Source organism: Tauraco erythrolophus, chromosome 1 (assembly GCF_009769465.1).
Source record: "Tauraco erythrolophus isolate bTauEry1 chromosome 1, bTauEry1.pri, whole genome shotgun sequence".
Taxonomy (NCBI): Eukaryota; Metazoa; Chordata; class Aves; order Musophagiformes; family Musophagidae; genus Tauraco; species Tauraco erythrolophus.
The window spans coordinates 47,334,900-47,358,447 of NC_141465.1; the positions used below are offsets into that span (position 1 = coordinate 47,334,900).

Below are 23,548 nucleotides of genomic sequence, written 5' to 3' on the forward strand. Positions count from 1 at the left end.
ATGACAAGATTAAATAACTACTTTTTCCCTTTCAAGGGTTTGAGGATAGATTTATTCTAAAATGGCAAAAGCAGGACACAGGAAAGTGTGTTATTTCTCCTGTAGTAAAAGGTGAATTTGAAGGACCAAATACCTCCGGACCTTAATTTAGTCAGGCAGTTAACATTAATTTCAGTATGATTATTTGGGAGAATACAGTTCTTCTCATATATAAGCATTCAAAGCACTGGCTTCCCACTTAATCATGACAACAGCACTGCACAGGGTATTTATTGAGACAATGTGCACAGATGCTTACCTCTTCATTGATATACCAATATAGAGATGTATCCTTCAGGACAAACCAGTATTTTTTCCATTTCTGGGAGAAATAACTCTTGGCATCTTTCTTTTTCCAAAGCCAGCCTTCACAGTCCCCTCGACCAAGATCTTTACATGAGATCCGTCTTTTGCTTTTACCAGGAATAGGAGCTGAAAATCATGAGTTGATGTGAAAGCATTTGATTTGTCCACCAAATCAACAAGACAGTTATCCAGAAAGCAATATATATTTGCTTAAGAAAATTAGTTAAAAATTTTAACCTCAATTTGCCATGAATAAATTATTACAAACATTTTATTTTGACCACAAAGTCTATGCAAGGCACCATAACTTAAAAACTAAAACAAACGAAAGCAATGTTCAGCACCTCACGGAGCTCATATTCTATGGATAAGACCAAAAAAAAAAAAAAGCAACACAGAAAGCAGAAGACATTATAGAGAAAAGAAAGGCAAGACATTTTAAAGTAAGAAAAATAGCTATTTGTCATTTTCAACAAATTAATATTTCACATCAGATTAAAGCAGACCACATATAAATTCATATACTTTCACACTTGGCTGCTAAATACAGCTATTTATTACTTCACAGGTATTCAAAAGCCTCTCTTCGCAGCTCCTTTTGCAACTAAACAGTTCCTAAGGCTTTGCACTTTTAAATCAAAGGAGGACAATTTACTATGATATAAATTACCTGACAGCTTAGGTAATGAGCAAGGGCTGCAGTAAGGCATTACATGCACACAGTTGGAAAAAACAGCCCCAGCCCCAAAGAAGCTAGAGCCTAAGTATTCATAAAAAAAAAGACAACAGCAGATATGTGCAGATAGAGGAACATTAGGAAACCAGGAGACATCAGTAATGGACTAACACCTTCTCAACATGATGATCTGAACTAAGCATTGGATCAGAGCTAACAATTCTAGGAGTTGTAGTTCCTCAGATATTGCAATACCATAAATATTAATGCTGGCAATTCCTTTCCTACCAATACATGAAAAGAAATTTAATTTTTACCTTTGCTCTTCTTTTTACTTTTCTGCTGTAGAGAGGACTGCTGAAACGTCTACAATAAAATCAAAACGGAAGAAGTGAAAATACAGTGTTTATATTCAACCACATCCTTATCATAAAAGAAATGTAATGTTGTGAACACTGAAGTCATCAGCCAGTAACACCAGTCAACAGACTTCCAGGCCTAAGAAAAAAGGTAATTTTAGTTCATTTGTTCATAAAGTTGTAAAGCAAAAGTACACAGTGAAACATATTAAAATAGACCACAAATTAGTTTGCCAAAACAACTGAAGTTTCTCTCTAAAACGGTCACTCTTCTCTCATTGAGTTGGAATGTCTCCCTTTGGTTAGCAAGATAGTTAAGCTACACAGCCATGCATTTCTAATACATCATCTAATTAAGGTCTTCCTGACATAAATATGCAAATATGCAAATTATCACACTGCCTAATGCTGATGTGAAGGCATTTATACAACAGCCTTTAGAATATCAGACAATTCGCTCAGAAATGGGCTTAATGTTTTTAGAGACACCAATAAAATTCTGCTAAATCATATCTGGGAAAAAATCTGCCAAATAAATATTCTGAAATAGAAAACACTTTATTTTTTCCTAGGTTTTGACTAGAAGTATTTCCCTCCAGTTGATCCACTCCCATGAACCAACCCATTGCCTTGGCAATGAGACAGGATAGAAATTATTCCTTTACTTAAGATCAGGGCTTCTTAAAAATGGTAATACATATTAACACATTTTATGGTCATTTTTTAAAAAACTTTGACTTAAGATCATCACCATCACTCTAGTGAATAAAAAAATAATTTAGTAATGAATCACTCCAAAATTTAAAGACATGATTTTATTTGTTTTGAATTTTAGTTTCCTATTAAGGTAGACAAATGTATTAGTGCCAAAACTAAGAAAAGGCCACATCAGAGTGTCTGAGTATTAAACCCCCTCATTTCAGCTTACCATGAATCAATAAAAAAATCAAGCTTTTGTGCCACTTGATAAAAATAAATCTAAGCAAAAGCACTGACAGCCCTGTGAACCCAAATCCTGTTCCTAGCAGATAAGGCAAACTCTCAGCCCAGCTTACAAGGCTCCCTTTTCAATTCAAGATGCTGCTTTTCTTTTCATTTTCTCCTCCTTGCTTCCTATACACCTGAGCTCACATGCAGGAGGCTGAGGCTCATCTTCCCAGAGATGTCTCGCCTCACAGCTGAGACATTCTCAAGCAGCAAATGCTAACACATCCATGGAGATAAATTACCAGCAATACTACCATAATTAAGTGCAGTATAAAAAATTGACTGACTTGGTAGATGTGCTGATCCCTAGATCGTATCTGAAGAAAGCTACTCGACTGTATTGCCACTTCAGATGGTCAAAATAGGCCTCCACTGGGAAGAAAAGAGGAACACATTTCCTTTCATTCCTTGGCTCTTGTCCTTTTTCTTGTATTACTGGTATTGATTCAATCAGCATCAGCTTTCAGCAAGCCGAGACAGCAGCACCATCCCAACTTATGTTGCATCAAATATTGTGACCTGCATAGGACTAAGAGAGATCTTTATGGCCCAGGAATAACAGAGTGACTGGGCAGAAGTGTGTAAATAACTCTCTCTTAGATGCTTTGAAAAATCTTACTTAATTAAAAGCGGTTGGAAAAACACACACACGCACAACCCAAACCTTTAGCACTTCTCAGTTCACAATCCAGACAATCTCGTTCTGCTGCTTGACTTTTCTGCACTAATATTTTTACAGTGCCAAAACAGAAAAGGAAAACCTCCACTTGATTTTCTTATAACTGATTCTGAAAGCAGATGAGAACAATATGAAAAGCCCTCTCTTTAAATGTTTTGTCTGTAAATTGAACTTCCAAATGTGAGCTCACACCTATCTACTTCTGAGTCAGTTTTTGGGAAGAAAGGGTAATGAAGGGGTATCAGTTTTTAATAGAGAGACAGCATGTAATTTAGACATCTAGCTATTTTTCCATACATTATGTCGTATTGCAAAATAGAAAGGTTTTATTAAATTCAGTTATTATTCTAAATTAGTTCATTAGATTAAATTATAATTAAGGACAAAATCTATAACTGAGTGAAGTTCCTGGGAACTATTCAGTCGACTTCAGTGATTTTAGCTAACATTTTAGATTATTTTACACAGACTTCAGGCTTCAAGGTGGTTCATCCTTTGCAAAAACTGCACCAGCTATTTTTTTTTTTACCCACAAAGATATATAAGCAGTACGCATTAGTCAGTGCCATTCACTTTCAAACTCACATGATATGTAATCCAAAAAGACCCAAGTAAGGATGAAATCTAAAAATGCTGCTTCTGTTGCTTTTTTTAGGAAAACATTGAATGCAATCTGCAGCCTCTTCCTAGTTATTAGATAATGCTTAATGCCATTTTCTCAGTGCTGTTTAGAATCACAGAATGATGAAGGAGGTCATGTCCTTCCTCCTGCTCAGAGCAAAGCTTGTTTTGAAGCCAACACTGGATCATGTTCTTCAGAGTAATCTCCAGCCTAGATCCAACGCTCTCCAAAGCGGGAGATTCCACAACCTCTTTAAGTGACCTGTCCTAATGTTGGCCACCATAATGTTTACCCTTTTACAGCTTAATTCTGTGATGTGCCAAATATGGAAATAATATAAATACTTCTTTTTAATGTCACAAATGCTAAAAATACAGATTCACACCAAAGCCAGAAATTCAGTTGTACTAAAACAAGTTTGCTGCAAGATACTGTTTAATCACCTGCCCACGAGTCCGGATTTCAACATATGTTCACTGCATTTTGATTCTGATACATCCTGAGCTTTGAGCAACTGCTTTCACATACATCTTGTCCCAGTTTCCAAGAATTCATCTCTCCTACTAATTCTGAGAGCAAGCGTGAAGTGAAATAGAAATCAGCATTCTATATTAAAGAAAGTTGTGTAGTAACTCCAAATAATAAATAAAATGGAAACAAGACTGCCACTGAAAAGATAAAATAGATGAATACCTTAACGCAAACAGAAATTGTCACTCCTGAAGAAAATTTGAAACTGTTTAATCATATTCTGAATTATATGCTTTCCAGTCGCCCGAAACACAATTAGGAAAACTTTTCACAATCCAAAAACAAGGTGTCATTCGATGTTTAACATATATCAAAACTCCCTTGAATATCCCAAGCCTCAGGTTTTTGAATGCAATAATATTCTCCTGTAATATGTGATGTTTGAGCTTGTCATATTTAACAATATACCTAAACTAAGCCCTCTGACAAATGCACATCTATGTAGAATATCGAAGAAACATTTTAGGTATATATATGCCTGCCTTTGCTATCAGCAGTCTCCAAAGCACGTGTATTTCAAGAGGAATAAGACATCATTTATTAAAGAGTTTTTTGCTGTGTTTCTGTTTTTCTTTTCTTTTTTTTTTTTTTTTTTTAACAAAGATGCTAGCCTACCTCTACCCCTACCTTTCTGAGGGTTTAGCTGCACATCCTATCAGCCAATGGAGATTTCATTGTGCATGGAAGAGTCATAACACTTCCTCTCTTCCTGCAACTATTCATTACCAAACTTGCTATGTGGGTTATATTTACTTTAACACTCTTCAAAATGACTGACAGAGTTCTGAAAGCCCATCAGAAGACTGCACAGCTGTAAATAGCAATCTGCCCTAGGTATGCCTTTCCATACTTTTAGGATTACAGTGCAGTAATACAGCTACATAGTAAAAAACGTCCAGGTGGAGGCTCACACTAACAAAAGAGGTCACCAACGATCTATAACTGTATTTGTTCCTTTAGTAAGAAAATAGTCACATATAGATTGTATAATGAACAATATATACATGCACACAATCATGCATCATCTTTGTACGTACAACACAAAATTTTCAAGAAAGAAGAGTATCAGTTTTTTTCTCACATCATCAGAGTTATCCAGGTTTCTGCCTGCTTTCAGCTCTTGGGATAGAGCATTAATTTTTGGTTAGTACCACACTTTCTGTATATTTGCACAAAAGTGAAGCAAGATTGAAAATTAGTTCACAAGCTTGAAAATGTGAGTATTTATGATGAACTACTTAGTAGTAATTTGAGAGCTCTCTATTTGGAAAAACGTATTTAAATAAAAGTGTTAAATAATTTAAGTTTCAATTAATTGATTTGCTTCATGCCAAACTGGAAACTTAATAAACTGATCTCCTAATACCAATATTAAATTGGAGTGAAACTGCTATCAGGAGAGATGAATATTTGACAAAACTCATGTTATGATGAAAGTTATAAAATTTCTGTTCCAGTTGGTACCTCAAATAAAAGTAGAAGACAAGTAGACTGGTTATCAAAACTATTGACTTGGAAGGAACGATTATTTAGCCAAACTTCAGGAGTCTGAGGAGCAAGTCTAAAGATTTGGGGTCAAACTACTCCTATACAAGAGCTTGTCTAAGATCTAACATAAATTTCATATATGTCCAATAGAACATGACACCAATTTCAAAAAAATAGATATATTCTAATTGAATACTGTAAACTCCTTCACGGTTACAGAATTTGTTACAGAATTTGTAGGTCTACCAAAAAAGACCATAACTGAAGCTTCTCTGAAGATCTGGATTAGCCATAGCAATTAGTAGTAAATTTGACAGCTCCTAAAATCCTCTTTCAAGTGCTTATTTGTTTCTTCACTTTTCTTCAGAGATTTTCTACTCGCTCATTTTTGGAAAGCTGGAAGAGAGAACCAGGTTATGGAAATAATAATCTCCAATTCTTTTACCTGAATTTGAGCTCAGTCTGATTGGGAAGGAAAATGGCAGGTATCTTTACAGTTTTTTGAGAGCTCAAGTCAAATTCAATTTTTCTCAAGCTGCAAGTTTAGACACTAGGGAACTATTTACAGTCAGACAGTTCCCTCTGTCACTGTAAGATAACTTTCTCTAGTTTCAGCAGAATAGCTTGTAACATTTCCGATTACTGGAACTTTCTGCTGCAGATAGAAATGCCAATATCTGGAAAAAAAAAAAAAAGAAACTAGTGCTGCCAATTATTTGATCATCTCACACTCAATACTTTGAGAATTCTGGCAATGTTCTGTTTTCACAGTTATAATACACCACATATACATGTTTCTCTGAATTTGGTGTGATAAGATCCAAAATTTCGGAGCTAAAAGGAGAGTGAAAAGGAAGAAAAATTCAAATCTCTTTATATTACATTGTCTCACTATCCATCACTACTAACAACTTATGCTTAAGGGTACTCCAAAGAGAGGATTTTGCCAAAACCCTTTTTGTTTTCCCTTTTGTTTAGTCTCCATTAAGAGCTAATGATAGATAATATTAATTGTTTACATGCATATCTGTGGAAAATACAGTTTTCAAGGACTATGTTAAAAAGGTATGATGAGAGAAGACCTCTGGCAGCTCAGAAAGTTTGAAATCTCCTGCCAATCAGCAGCAGAATTTCGTTCACAACAGATAACTGTTTTGTTTACAGCAGGAGTAGATATTGACCTGTTAATATGTTTAGCCCTCAAAATAAGCAAAAAAGATTACCATTTATAGTCTTGAAGCTAGCTGAGTCCACATAGGGCATCTGTGAGGCAGTTTTTGGAACAAGAGGTGAAGCTGGGCCTCACCGGACTATATTGGCATAGGAGAGAAGAGATGAGGCATGACTTGATGCTCTGAAGGAGTCAGATATCAGGGCTAAGGGTCAAATGAAGCATCTATGGGTGAAATTACACTCAAAAGGGAATCTACTAAAACACAGGATAAGGAAAGACTATGCTCTAAGTTATGATCTTATTTAGGGAGGCAAAGGCTTGACTGCCTTGTTTCAATAGTTTTGTGTGTTGACTGGGGTTCAGAGACTGCTAACAATGAATATTTGCAAAAAATCTCATACTTGGCATATCTGATTAGTAAGGTCAGGCACAGTGTTTCAGGAAAGACTCCTGTTTCTGTAATCACAAACTCAAAGATTATTCAAATCCTACTCTAGTCTCTTTTCTTCTAACATTTTGCTGAATAATTGCTCATTTTTTATTTACTTCTGGATTTTGAACTTCTCATACATTCAACATTCTCTGATTTATCTATAGCTACAACTATTTAGTTGCCCAAAAAGGGTACCAAGTGGCATTAAGTTGTGAATGAAGTGTTTTTAATAGGCTGCAAGAGCTCTAGTTTATACAACCCTTCTAAAAGCAGGGTTTCACTCTGGATAGGTAAAATGCAAATACGGTAAATGAGATGGTCCATGTGAGAGAAAATGTAATACAGAAGCACAGCAGTGAATTTATGAAAGCAGATCCAGAAATATTTCCTACGCTAAAGTCACAGGCTGATGACAAAACAGCCATCATATGTGAGTAATTCATAAATCCATGGTGAGTCGGAATGAAAAGTGATTTACAGACAAAGGATGCCACAGTTGATTAACAGTGCCCTGAAACCTTCAGTTTTGCCTCCCAAAAGAAAAATTTATTGAATCAAATCTCTTGGTGTTTTGGTAACAGACACTTCTGCTCTCCCTGCACAGCTCGTTCTGCTCTTGAGCACACTCTGTAATAAAAATACCATACCTGGGTTTAAAAGAACAGCATTCACTAAGGTTCTAGCCAAGACATTTAGTACTAAAACACAGTACGAACATTATATATGAACAGACTTCTAAAAGTGGGCTTTTGCAGTACAAACAAAATAATGTCAACAAGTAAGGCAGAATTATTATACTAGATGTCCTGTGGATATTTCTCTTTCAAATGGCAGGTGCCTCAGACAGAGAGAAGCATGAATCACTGGTTCTGTCAAATGGGTTGTAAGAGGCACAGACATACTGTCACTGGAAGAACGGACCTCAGAATTCACGCTTGGTATGTTATCCTACACACTATATTCCTCCTCCTCCCTTAGTTTTGCTTTTCAGAACTGCAAAAAAGTGTTTCAATACCAAGCAAATGAATGCGTATTTGCAAAAGCTGGCAAAGTGATAGTTTTCTCGGCAGCAGTCATAACGTCCATTTCAGATGAGATCAATCAAACCTGATCACCTTCTATGACAGGGTGACCCGCCTGGTTGACGAGGGAAGGGCTGTGGATGTAGTTTTCCTTGACCTCAGTAAAGCCTTTGATACAGTCTCTCATAATGTTCTGGTTGCGAAACTGATAACTGCTGGCCTGGATAGGCACACCCTCCTTTGAGTTAAAAACTGGCTGGATGGCCGGGCCCAAAGAGTGGTGGTAAATGGGGCTAAATCCGGCTGGAAGCCGGTCACCAGTGGGGTTCCCCAGGGCTCAGTGCTGAGTCCGGTTCTGTTTAACGTCTTTATCAATGACCTGGATGAGGGGATTGAATGTACCCTCAGTAAATTTGCGGACGACACCAAGCTGGGAGGCTGTGTCGATCTGCTCGAGGGTAGGGAGGCCCTTCAGAGGGATTTGAACAGACTGGATCGTTGGGCTGAGGCCAATGGCATGAGCTTTAATAAGGCCAAGTGCAGAGTCCTTCACTTGGGGTATAAAAACCCCGAGCATCGCTACAGGCTCGGGGAGGAGTGGCTGGAGAGCTGCCTGGCGGAGAAGGACCTGGGGGTGTTGGTTGACTACCGGCTTGATATGAGCCAGCAGTGTGCCCAGGTGGCCAAAAAGGCCAATGGGATACTGGCGTGTATCAAGAATAGTGTGACCAGCAGGAACAGGGAAGTGATCCTGCCCCTGTACTCGGCACTGGTGAGGCCGCACCTGGAATATTGTGTCCAGTTTTGGGCCCCTCGCTTTAAGAGAGATATTGAGCTCCTGGAGCGAGTCCAAAGAAGGGTGACTAAACTGGTCAAGGGGCTGGAAAATAAAACTTATGGGGAGCAACTAAGGGAATTGGGGCTGTTTAGCCTGGAGAAGAGGAGGCTGAGGGGAGACCTGATTACAGTCTACAAATACTTGAGGAGGGATGGTGGGGAGGTAGGGGAGGGGCTCTTTACATTAGTGATGGGTGATAGGACAAGAGGAAATGGGTATAAGCTTAGTCAGGGGAGGTTCAGCTTGGATGTTAGAAAGAATTTCTTCTCTGAAAGGGTTGTCAGCCACTGGAATAGGCTGCCCAGGGAGGTGGTTGAGTCCCCATCCCTGGATGTGTTTAAGAAAAGGGTGGATGAACTGCTTAGGGATATGGTTTAATGGGGGATTAGGGACGGTTGGACTCGATGATCTCTAAGATCTTTTGCAACCTAGAAATTCTATGAAAATTTTACGAAAAATTTTCTACATTTACTTGACAACCAATGGCTCCGTTCCTGTTGCTGCTCCTTCTCTCCTTTCCCCACAGTAGCTTTATGAAAGGCTCCTAGGAAGTACTAAATCTACAGTATGTGGTTATGCCATCTATCATGCATGGTCACAGCTCTAACTGGGTTCCCGTATTTTTGGAGCTGTGACCATGAATTCCCAACACATGCATTTTATCAGTGACCACAAGGGTAAAGAAACAGTATGTGTCTTAAGGGGAATATGCTAAGGGCTTTTTACTGTAAAAAACAGCCTGAGACCTTGAAGCTGCCAACTTTCCAGCTACCTCTGTTGTAGGTAATGGCCATGTTACCTGTGCAGGATGCTCTCCTTATTGCATAGTCTACAAGGGCTGATAACATCAAAAAAGTCTAATCTTTTCATATGACTGTTCCTATAGCTGTTTATCCAAGAAAACGATGCTAGCTAAAGGAAAAACTGTGGCTGTCTGAAGTGGGATAGCAAACACAGCTCTTCTGTTCAGGGATTCTTACTCATTGTCCTATTCCTAAACTTTTTCTTGTAATTTGGGGGGCTCTGTGGCAAGTGTTGTATTAGCTAGATGCAAATTTGCAGTTGCACAAGCTAGTGCAAATTGTTTGTGCAAATTTGTTAGCATAATACATGCAAAACTTAAAAAATTAAAACATTTTTTAAATTTTCAGGCCATGTTGAGAAAATAATATACTGTGGTCCTGCCTTTCACCACCAGGGAGAGATTTTCCTTCTTAGCCATTAAGCCACAGAACTCTTTAATTGAAATACTGAAGCAGCAAAATTTCTGGACAATATCAAATTTAAATGAGTTCTCATACTGTCTTTTCAACTGACAGAACAAGGACTGCAGCACTGTCATAGCTACCTCAAGCAAATGAAGATAAAAAGTTAAACTAGACAAGTGCTGTTCATTAGAATAATTTATTCTGAGATCATTCTTCTGCTCTATATCTACTCTGAAACATGTAATTTTGGTACCTCCTACACTGCTTTTATTGACAGTAAGTAATCTAAGAGAAAAAGGAAGAGTTCAAAAACTGTAAGTATTCTTTAATGGCAAAAGTCCAAGATGCATCAGTTGTTCCATCATTGTGCATGTTTCAACTGCATCCATTTAAGAAGGAAAAAGAAATTTAATTATCATCCCATTACAGAATAGTATTTAACCCTTTATTTTGATTCTTACCCCAGAGCAATTCCCACTTCCATCTCTTACTGAAGAGAATGGACCAGTCAGAGTACCACAAAATGGCTGAGGCAGGAAGGCACCTCTGGAGATTGTCTTATTCAACCCTGTTGCTCAAAGCAGGGTCAACTAGAGCAAGCTGCTCAGGGCCATGTCCAGTTGGGTTTTTAATATCTCCAAAGATGGAGACTCCGCAGACTCCATAAGCAACCTGCTCCAGCTAATCCATCTTCACAGTAAAAGTAGTTTTTCTTATGTTTACATGGACCTTCATGTATTACAATTTATGTCCATTGCCTCTTGTCCTTCCACAAAGTATCACTGAGACAAGTCACCTCATATGCACTCCATAAGCCTTGTGGATTGCTTGTGCTCTGCTGCATTGCCTCTCCAGCAGATACCAGTCAGTCAAACAAACCTCTCTCAAATGATGCAATTTCCTCCTGGAAAAATCTGGTTTTGCTTAGAAAATTTCTGACTTATTCATGGGAAAGGTAGGTTTTCCTCTGTATATTTATCTAAACATTAAAACAGTAAGACTATCCAAGTAGATCTAAGAAACTTATTCTGCAAGTGATCTATGTTAGATTAGAGAGGAGGTCTGTGGCACAGCATGGAACTGATCCTGGACCTTCTGAGGAGAAAACTTAAAACTATTGTAAAACACAACAGAAGTCAACCCCAGTCAACTAAATCTTGCATCAGGCCCATGGTCTTTCTAGATGAAAAATCGTTAGCTTAAAATAAAGGTCCCATGCCCCCCTACAACACCTAAGTGCTTGTTTATGATGAAAAGAGTCCGTATACAGCTCCTTCTGTAGGAGCAGTTAGCAATGCTTCTGATTGTGTCCCTCGGCGTGATCACTTTCATATTGCTCTGTCTGACTGTGTGACAGAGAAAAGTGAAGGCCATGTAGGCGCTTCTGTAATGAATGAGGGCAGAACTGAGGAAAGAGATTTTTTGCTTTAAGGAAGATATACTCCTGCAAGCTATTCTGTTAGTACTTGGGCATAATATTCTTTCAGTGAATGAAACAGAAAACTCATTCTGACTTTCAAAAATATCAACTTCTTGGTGAAAAATCAATAAAACAGAAAATTGTACTTTTCAGGAGCTAGAGAGTTCACAAAGGCTTTGGTGAAACAGAAAATCAGTGCACAGTTGTGTCTGAAAGAAGCAGTCTTAGCAAAGGAGATGCACGAGACAAATTACAGTCACCAAAACACTTTCCTTGCTCATCTGTAGAAGACAAAACATACAGACCCAAATTTTCTCCTTTTAAGTAGTACTATCCATCAGGAGAAAACTTTATCTACTGATTACATTACATTACATGTCCTTATGATAATTTCCAAGGCTTGGAGATTTCTCAGCATTTGCACCCTACAGGACTAAAATGACATTTCCAGAACGTAGTGCTTTGTGCCTCTTTATCGTTGTACCATGCTACCAGGAATAGCTTGCAGCAATAGCTGTAGTAATAGTTACATATCAGGGCTGAATTCAGGTAGCTCTTGACTATAGGAAGTAACAGGATCTTGAACAGAGGGGAAGTTTCCATGGAGAAATGAGGGAAAGAGCATTTGTACCTCAGCCATTATACAGTCTGTTAAATTCATACCAAACACTTCCATTGCACCTATGAACTAAGGTAGAAAAAGAACAGTTCATTGTAGGATAAAAGTCACATTACTTGCTGGAATTCAGCAAAATTGCCTCTAAGCATAAGATGAAACAGCACTTCTCAGAAGGTGGGGAAAGATAACATTAGGTCTTTTTAATTCTCTGCTGGCTATGGTGACCTGATGGGTACAACCGGCTTATAAAATTAGTTTTACACTTCATTCTAAAGTCAGAATTCTGTAGTGTTAGAAATATTATCTACATGGGTTAATCTGAAAGCAAAGGGATATACTGGAGAAATGGACAAAAAGCAGTTATCTCTATATGAAAAATATGAGCGTTTTTTCCCTCCACAGCACAGTAGCAGAGATGGATTGGCTGACTCAGAGATCAGGCGCTAAGCAACAAGCAGTTCTTTCCAGTAAAACAGAAACACCTAATAAAACAGCTTCTGTTCAGGAGCCACACTGCTGCAAAGAGCCATTTTCCTCCCAGGTGCAACCATGCAATCTCCCACATTATGTGCCAGCAACAGGCTCGAGGGGCCACCGCCGTGTAAGCGGGGCAGAGCAATGGGGTGGGGACTCCTGCGGAGTCAAAATCACTACATTTTAAAAATCACTTCTTCAGAAACAATTGTGCTGCTTGTCAAAGCATTTTGATAAAAGGGTACTCTGAAACGGGGACCTGCGATCCCGTAATTCAAACAACACTTTCACCACTCAGTACAAGTTTTTTTATAACGTCAGGTTTCATGACACATGCCAGACAGCGTCCTTGGTTCACTGCTTTCATGGTCCTGATACCTCCCTTTTCCTTGTGCAGAAAGGAGTACAGAGAGGAATCAGCTGAGAACTCAGGACCTAGACCTAAAGTCTCATAGATGTGACACTCCCCATCATATTGCAGTCATAACTCATGCTGAGTCCCTTCTGTGCAATGCCTGCCATACACTTCTCTCCTACAATGTGCTGCCCTTAATCTCTTCTTTATCAAAGGGGAACAACTGAGGGACTAAAACTCACTTATTTTACATCAAAACAGAACATCTCTCAGCTGTGCTATTGTGATTGCACCAGCTACAGGTAATGCAGCTCACTGGTGTACAAACAGTGTTAACAGGTACAAAGGCAAAAGTCCTCTATCAGTTAATAAAAGCAGGATATAACCAGGAATGATTAATTGAAATAGATTACAGAAAAAATACAGAATAGGGATGTGAAAGGAAATTAGGAATGTTCTGAGCTGGGAGATTTATTAGTCTATAGATCTACATCTCTTGACAATGTAAAATTACACTTTCAGAGCATTATATCATATGCAGTAAGGAATAAATCTAGACTGGCAGAGCTGGACTAGATGACCTTTACAGTAACTCTCTCATTTTCAAAGAATTCCCCAGCTTCGCGATGGAAAGAAATTACAACAGGCCACTTTTTCCCTCACGGTCAGATGCGAAAGAAGGTAATAGAGAAAGTTTAAAATAAAATTTTTCCACAGAACACTCCAATTGTGCTTCGTGATGGCCCATAAACCAATCTTAACTCACCTCTAGAGTATTTTGCTTTGTTGCAATAGTTAACTCTGGATTTTATTAAAAATGACAGAGTATTTAGAAATAGATGTAAAATCTCCCAAATTCAATACCTTCAAATTTCATTCTGGGAACCACGTACCCAATAAGAGAAAATTCATGGCTTTAACTGCTTCTTTCAAAGAAAAGCAATGCAGATATGAAAATATTCTCCCATCTGTGACAGAAATAATATTCCTCATGAACTACGCAGATATTATTCCATATAATTAGAAGAACTTAGCACTCCCTCCTGAGGAGACAAAATATTACTTTCCCAAGATGATTTTAGCTAAACAGCAATGAAACAACAAAAAATTATGCCTTAAATCCAAGCAAGTTGCTAACTTCTCAGCCACGCTGAAACCTCTGTTTTATCACCCACCTCCTAACATTTTTTGCCATGAGGACAGCCAAGCAGTGCAGCAGGTTGGCTGCGAGTTTGTGTAGTCTCCATCTCAGGAGGTTTTCAAAACTGACCAGGTAAGGCCCTGAGAAGCCTTGTCTGACCTCAGAGCTGGCCCTGCTCTGAGCCAAAGACCAGAGTCCAGACCTCCTGAGGTTGCTCCCAGCTTGAATTATCCTGTTATCCTATGCACTTTATGCTGGTTTCCGAGGCATTTGGATTTTTTTCTGTAGCAAACCCTCAGGAGTGATGCCTTTCTTCTGCTGGCAGGCTAATTATAATTCTGTTCTCTTTCCTTCCCTCTGTCCAACAGTTCTCTTGGAATTATGACAACTGGCCATCCATTCACCCAGTTTACCACCTTTTACTGGTCCCATCATTAGTAACAGCAATTCATACCATGTTTGGATGTGGAGTTCAATACATATTTGAATAGGATTAAATGAAGGTGATTAACTGCAATAGCAGAGGACTAGACCCAGGAGGCCTCTCTATTCCTCTGTGTTGATTGTGCTAGTCTAAAAATAATACAACACCATCTTCCAGTAGCAAGTAATTTACATGCTGTGTCTCTATTGCCTTTTCTCTCAGAAACATAAATTTATTTCAGACCAGATTTTTAACAAACCTAGAGGGAATATCTAGATTTACCTTTTAGCACAATAATCTTATGGCTATCCCAATCACTTCCAGTTGTCACAAGAATCTTATGGAGTAAGGCATATTTTGCTTATGGTTCACTTTTTCACCATTTTGTTTGTTTTACATGCCACACAGTTCACTTCTAGCCTAGGTGAAGTTCCTACACTGATTTTAACAACATAACTAATATTTTTAATACTTTTTTGGTGCTTGCTACAAAGTGCTGCATTGGAAGGAAGAAATACATATAGTATAATTTAGATGGTTTCTTCTTGGAATGAAGAAGCTGGTCAAGGGCCGGGACCACTATTCCATCTTAAGAACATGAAAGATGCTGCTCTTCTGTCTGAATCAGATACTGAAAACTGGATACAAGCTAGGTGCTCATGATGCCTTCATAGCAAAATTAGTATTCTACTCTGCATTGCATTATATGAAACATTTTACCAGCACTTTTGCCTCTGAATAGACTTTGAATCTTTTAAAAGAACTCTGAATCAGATTATTCTATAACTTCATAAGTCTATTCAGCTCTGTTTCTACTGCACAATGGTGAGCTTCTTCCATTTCCACACATGTGGACCTAGATATCATCACAATCTTATTTCCTTGTTACATGCTCATTGATAGGAAAATGATCAAGGAGTTGAAGCTGTAGAACAGGTCAAAGTGCTCTCCTACATCCCTATAAGGCCACAAAAACTAAGATGTGATATGACCAGTGTATGTACTACTATCAGTTGAGGTTTGTGTTTTCCTACCTTTATGATGGAAGCTTGTGCATGCACAATTATATTTAGACTGTAAAGAGCTAATTTGCAACAAAGCAGCAGAGAAATGACCTTCTAATTTTTACCTTTCTTACCGTGGTAACTGATAGACTGAAATTTTTCAGAATTATGAAATATTTAAAAAACTCTTCATGATGTTCATTTAATTTCTGGACAGTTATTTGAAATCCAGTGCAGTTTCTTAGCTGAGAATATAAGAATGCCAATGCTTTTTAACTTTAACACAAGTATAATTTTTTAGATCAAATATTTCTTACAAGCACATTTTCAAGGACTATAAAATTTCCTTTGCTGATGATTGATGCCTGTAAGTCTGTAATCATTCTGCAAGCTTCAGTATTATTTTAATACCAATGTTTAAATGGAGATGAAAGACCATAGAGAAGAAGCCCTATTAATTCAAATGTTAACAACAGTTATGGAAATACTTATGGAAAGTATTTTTTACTATGATTACTTAGATTTAACTGGACTTTGATATCAACTGCTAGACTCATTATATAGTAATTACAAGTCTAACTATAGGCAATCGTGAAAACAGGGAGGAGAAAAAGGAAAAGGAAGCCTTGATATTTAAATACTGGCATAGCTGGACTTCAAACATTTTGAAGAAGAAAATGTACCAACTCCATCTGTTGTAACTGTACAATGACATTCTAGATTTCAGACACCTACTTAAAATCTGTGCAATTATTTTCAGTTTTTTTTCTCTACAAACTTATTTTTGTTTAATTACAAATATCCATAACAAAATCAACCAAACAGAAATTCTTGAAATACTGTGATACTTACAATTATAATTAACTGCTAGTTTTTTCATGGAGTGGTTTTTGGTAAATAGTTTTCCAGTATACAGTGCTTATTACATGTCATTTCTATTCAGAAGATTTTCACAACAATTTCATGTGTAGCTTGTGCACAAGTTTATTTGGAAACTAACACGCATATGTTCTGTACTTTCTTAAATTCTAGTTACTAAGTACTAAAATTAAAAGGTTTCAAATATACATGCCTATTCTATTCCAGAATTTTCATATAAAATGTAGGTATTTTGTGTTCATGTATCTTCTCTTTTTCCTTCCTTTCAGTCTTTCTACAGAGAGGAATAGGAAGAGTAAGAGAAAATCAACCGCTTAAACAGAATTAGACTTTAAAGTTTTCAAAATCATGAGCTTTTGGTAAATTCTTCTCTGTATTGAGAACACCTAAATACATACATTTTGAATTTAACTTTTAAAAGCATTTTCCTATATTTTTCTCTGGAGGGATGGGCGGGAGGCAAGAAATATCTGGAAATATGCATCACAAGTAGAAAAGTTATTTTTCTTAAAAGTTACTGTCTCTTTTCCAATTTATCTTATCAGCTAAAAAATGATTTTTGCAATAGGTCCAGAAGAAAATCTTCTTCACTTACAGTATGTTCAACACGATCACTATTGCGACCAATTGAACCTTCCTTGCTCGGACTGATGCAGACCTTATGAGGACTGGCAGAGAGACACAACTGAAACTGTAACCTTGGCCAAATCTCTCACTGTCATTGCCTCAGTGTCCTCACTGTCCGAGTAGAAAGGAGAGTGCTAGGCTCCCTGTAGGTGGTCATTGCAGCAAGCACTGAAATCAATTATGTGAGGCAAGAGTTACTGAGCTGCATTCCAACCACATGGACAGTTACATATTGCTAAAGAGGAGAAAAATAAGTTTGCCAAAGGTGCACCAACTTCATTGAATTTGCAGCAAAAGACCTCCAACTGATGGCTTTTATTTTATTCCACCCTTATTTAAAGTAAAACTGGAACATTAAAGATAGTGCACATGTACATATCTATGCATGTAGATTCAGCAAAATCCCTATGGAACAAATCCTTCATTTCTTCCCTGCATCCATTCCTTAGTCACCTGTTCCAGAGGTATGGACTTCAAGTGGTACATCTGGCTACCAAACTTACGTCATTTTCAAATACTATTAAAATGACCAAGAAAACAACTGTAATTAATTAAACAATTTCAAATAGGGTGGCTATCAGCAAAATGAGAAGCTGCTACTTCGTCACTTCTCCTATGACAAGCAAGTCATAGGAGAAGTGCTAAATACATATGAACAAGTGAGCATACAGCAGAAAAGGCAAAGGGATAAGAGGCAGGAAGGGAGAAGGAACAAGGTCAATAATATAAGTTTATTGGTGTAGGTTTGGAAACAGCCTGTAAGCAAGGTTACTTTTTCTTGTCTAACTCCCTACTACAAACAATAGGCTGCAAACTTTTCTTCCCATAACAATGCTGTTTCTAGACTAAGGGAAAGTTACATTGATCCAGATAGGAGTAGATTATTATTAACTTGATACAGAACTTCTTGTCACTCATGACACTATCTTCCTCCTACATAATCACATTATTTTCCTGCAACGAAAACAAAGCCCAACGTACCAAAGAAATTCCAATACAGAATAATATAATGAACTTCAAAAAACTATAATCGTATGTCAGAGCTTTCGTTTCTTGGGCCCCAAAGGTCCAAGACAATTTTAACTGCACCCTTTTATATCTACACTAATAGATCACATTGAACACCTGCTTGCACACTAGATTAGCAACAGCTCAAACAGTTTGCCTTGGCTTAATAAAAACATTAACACTCTGTGCTGGTATTTCTTTTGCAATACTGAGGAAGAAAAAGCAACAACTTGGCTAGAAATCAACGTATGCTGGAAACACTTTCTGGAACAGGAAACAAAACAAAGCAAAGTGGTGAAGAGACTTTGTATGTGAGGATTAAAAAAACATCATAAGTGGATAGAAGAGATGATTGCTTCACAGACACAACACAAATTAGTTTTTCTTTTGCTATTATATCAGCTATCACATCAATTATTTTCAGTGGACAAACGTAAATGCTGTTCACTTTTCAAGGCCATAAATGAAAATGCTCCCATGACCACATAGGTTTTGGTTGTAATGGCAGGTCAATGATGTAAACAAAGTTGTTAAACCCAGTGATTTTATGCAAATTTAGTATACTGATGGTCAGGAAAATGCTAGACTGCCACATTCTTGTGATCACTTCAGATTACAACAATTCGAATCTGCTGGCATTCTTCAAAATAACTTAGCAAATAAACAACAACCACGCACTTTTGAATTACCATGGTAATTTTTTAACACCATCCACTTTGTTTACAGGAAAAAAATAGACAATTTCTGTTGTGGTAGTTTAATTCATCCATACGTTTTTTTGATCAAAGATTTTTCTTTTCTATAGAACCATGTATAAAAACAGTAGAAGCAAGGAGTCAAAGTCAGCATAATCGTAAAAGTTGCTTTTCTGCAGAAAACCTCAGTAAAAAGGTAATCAACCTGCACATGTCAATGGCTGCAAAATTCAAGAGGAAAGAGGCCTGGAATTGTGAAAGGAATTAATCATTAACTAGTGCGATGCATTCTTAGTCCTAAATTATTTAACATTTATATCAATGGGCTCAAAAAAGAATGAAAACATCATTGAATAAAGGTAGCACAGAATCAAAGACCAGTGAACGACATGAGACTTGAATGCTCAGGGAGGAGCATGGTTTCTGTTCCAAGGAATTCAGAAAAAAGGGAAAAGAAAATAGAGAAACAAACAAAAAAAAAGAAATTAAATGTGTGGGCTTTTTTTATTTCACAGAATATGTATATTAAAAAGATAATTTCAAAACAAAGGTTTCAGAAGTTCCAATCCACAGCAGACCCTGGATTCCTGGAGCTTCAATACTCTGTGTTATGGACATGGGAATAATTGGGCACAATTTGATGGCTCATAGCCCTTACTCTCTGGTATTTCATACTTAGGGTTGCTTCACAGACATAGATTATTCAGCAAGCATACCCAAGAAGTCATATGTTTCAACATTGCCACCATACACAATTTTATATATTTAAGAACAAAGAATGTAAGATATAAATTATTAGACTGGGAATACAGTCTTGCAAATCAGAGATTTGGAAAAGTGACATTACAGAAAAAATAAACCCAAAACCAAGAAATAAACATATTCTCACACCAAGTCTATGGTTAAAATGGGTAAACAGCCTTTAAATACTTAAAAAGAGAGGTAGTGAACTGGAATAGAAAGGTTATATTACCTTTCTATCCAGCTCCTGGAAATTTATGTCCTGTTCTGGCATACGTACTGTAGAAAGGATGCTTAGAATACTTAGGATACTTTAGGATTAAATACAAGGAGCTGAAAGAATTATGAGAATAATGAAAGGATACGAAAACCTCTCTGATGACAAACCCAGTATGCTCATTCTATTTCCTTTAAGCAAGAGAAAGCTACAAAGTGATTTGATTATAACCTGTAAATTCCTACATTGGCAGATAAAATTCGGAAACAAAAGACCTTTGTAAACCTACCTGGAAGATAAAGTTACATTTATAACTAAGGCTGGACTTAGAAGCCAGGTAAACACAGGCTAACAGGTGAAAACTTTTAACAAGAAGAGCAACCAGGCACTGGAAATATTTAACAAGCCTGGTGGAGTATTCTTGAGTGGGAATACTGGGACTTAATACAAACAATTGAGGCACTATAGGTACAAGTTCAACTACAGCCATCTGATAGAAGCCACACTTTACTTCAGGAAAATCCACTGGCTTGTGATACACAGGGCAGAGTCACAGTATTCTCTCTTCATCCGATATTCTAGTATGATGAAAACATTGACTTCTTAAAAAAAAAAAAAAAAAGTAAAACCAACCAAACAAAGAAAACAAAACAAATCAAAACCCCCAGTCTCTTTCACTACTATTAGTGCAGTTTTTGGAGTTACCACCATTCTTCTTCACTGAACTCACACTCATCCAGAGGCTCCCATTTACAGATAATCCAAAGTCTTTGTGAAAACTAGGTAGCTGATGCTTGTGAAAAAATATTTTCTAATAGGATAGCCACTTTTTAGTGATCTTTAAGATGCAATTTGAGCATATAGAAAGTTTTCATTGTTGTATTCGTTATCTACAGTTTAATAAAATTACACTGCAGTCAGATATGAGTTCCTGTGTTTTATCTGTATTCCCCTGTTCTTTATCTGCTCACTGCACTGTTTGTTAAAGATTTTAAGACAAGGTCTGTCCAATTCATTACAAAACCTTTGGCACGGCTATGTGGTAAAGACATATAGCCCCATCTGCAAACTAGATTAGGGTTTCATAAGCCAGTATGCTTGGGTGCCATGACCACAAGAAGGAACTGCACTGTACTGCACGGTGGCAGTCAGGTGGCTTCCAGCGACAGCACCAGCAATAATCAGCTGCAGAGGGCTGTAAATGCTTTGTGAAGGGCTCCTTCCTATTTTTCCAGGGACAAAGCAATGGCCCAAGCTTCCTCTTTCTGGTTATTTCATGCATTTCGCTCCAAAGCCAGTTAGCAGATCAATACTGATTTGTATTCTGAAGAACAAATAACTTTTATTTATTTTTATAAATAAATAAATAAGGTCTCACTAAACTTCCAAAAAGGTGCTGAGGATTTAATGGCATTATAGACAGAGACATCCGTTAATGGCAATGATGCACAAAAAGGATTACTAGACACTAGTGGAATTTGTGATGTTAACAGTTCAGGTGTTTTGTGCACGGGTATCCAAAGTACATGAAAACCACAAAATTTTAAAGAATCTTCCAGTTCCTGTGTACATAATTTATTTCTGTACATAATTTGGAAACTAGATATAATGGGTAATAGAGGAAACCAAGGAAAACAAAGATGGCACCTTAAAAAGTTTTTCTCACTCTCAGTGTCTGGAATTTAAGATCTACTAACAAAGAAATGTCATTGAGAGATGAGCATTCTCTCAATACAGGGAAACTGTTGCAAATTTACCACGCTGTTCTTTACAGAGTGGAAAGTCCTCTGTTACACAAATAATTTTTCTATTTTGTTCTGTAAATATTTGATTTCAAGGGCGCTTGCACTGATTAGATTGCTTCTAAGAAAGATTGCAGACATTACAAAGAGGACAGTCTGGGGACACTTGCCATCTCCTTGGCTTCATGTATTAGGGAAACACTATAAATCAGTCTGCCTTTGCAAATGGAAATCTCCCCACTGTCATATTTCCAATTTACAAAAAGAGCATAAAACTAAAGTTGGAAATAATAATGTAAGCAAAAATGTTTATCATCATACCTAAACTCCTACAAATGAAAAAGAAAGATAATAGCAGCTCTTGAATCTGGGGATCTGGTTTAATTAAAGTGCACCACAAGCACTTACTTTTAACACTAACTGGCATCTTCTCTGAAATTTAACAGATTCACCTACACACTGCAGCACACTAAGGAGTTTTAGAAACCAGTGGACCAAGCACTCAGATGGTGTAAAAGGATGTAAAGGTCCCATTAATTTCAATTAATCTACACCAATTATAATGTAAAAATCCGTAGTGATGTTTTACAACAGGAAATCAAGTTACTTGTCTCTTAAAGGTTCAGTGAAGGTCCACCTGCCAGTTTTTCACAGTAGACTTCCTGACAAGGTCACACTGCCAACTCCTTTAGATTTAGACACTGACAATCTAAATTACATACTATTTGTTAGTATATGAAGATGATTTCAATTATATGTATCGTTTTGCTGTACAATTACTGTGTGTATATTCCTCTACAATGGCATCTTTTACTGAGGTCTAAGATGTAAATACTTTTATGGGGTGAACACGAGATCATATCTAAAATATGATGTGATTTTCTAACTCCATTTTCTTGACACATTTAAACACTACAAGTTACTACATTTTTCCTTCTATATCCTATTCAGCAGAATCCCTTCCTCCACATTTAGTTGAGTTATTGAGGGCTATACGTTAGAAACAGTTACACTCATTACAGTTGCCCTTACCTCAAAGGAAAAACAAATGCCTCTCACAAGTTTTCCTGCTGTTATCAGGCTTTTCAAGTACCTGTTGTAAAGTGATTGTCTGATAAGACTTCGCATATTGCAGTGACATAGATGCTGGAAAGAAGGTTTCTAGCCAGTCTAGAAACTGCGGCTTCCTCCCTGTCCATTAGTAGCAAATATGTCAAGGCAGAGATATCACACTCCATTTCAAACATGACATCTTCTAGTTAAAGGAAATAAAACACCGTTGTCCATTCCACATTTGCAGCGCAATAAAGAATTCCAAAACATTTCTTTGAGATCTAGTTATTGTCCGAAGAATACGAATCAGTGCAACAGCAGCAGTCCGAAAAAGGTTTCGATGCCACTATAAAAACAAGACAGTCTCTCATCACAGGCACAGAACAACAACTTTTGTTAACGTTATTTTTACTCACGTGGTACAAAGCGGTTTCTGGTCCAGGTGTGCCCATGACTTCTTGTCTCAGTGAGTCCATTTGTAAACTAGGCAACAGCGAGTAATGACTTGGACTACTACTCTTGTCTCCCTTCTTTTTGGACTTTTTCCCAGTATCCTTTTTGCTATTCCTTTGAAACATGTAGTCGTCTTGACCTATTTTCTCATTGCTCATATAGCGAAGCAATGAATTTTCTGTTGCAAGAAAAGTAATTGAAAACATCATTGTGAATTGTTGCATGTATGTTAATACTGCTTCCAAAACATATAATAGTCTTGCTAAGATCTACTGTCAGTTTTAACTCCTCAAGACTATTTCATTAAAAAACCCCATTCGCTTCTTTGGTCGGG

At 37.3% G+C, this 23,548-nt stretch overlaps 1 protein-coding gene across 1 annotated transcript in view; it reads right to left on the bottom strand.

Moving 5' to 3' along the window:
• The window catches only part of CNKSR2 (connector enhancer of kinase suppressor of Ras 2), a 218,047-nt gene that overhangs the window by 57,236 nt on the left and 137,263 nt on the right, over positions 1–23,548 (bottom strand). The window contains 3 exon segments of the mRNA XM_086608968.1: positions 299–471; positions 1,339–1,387; positions 23,178–23,392. Of these exon segments, the coding sequence (XP_086465094.1) occupies positions 299–471; positions 1,339–1,387; positions 23,178–23,392 (437 nt within the window).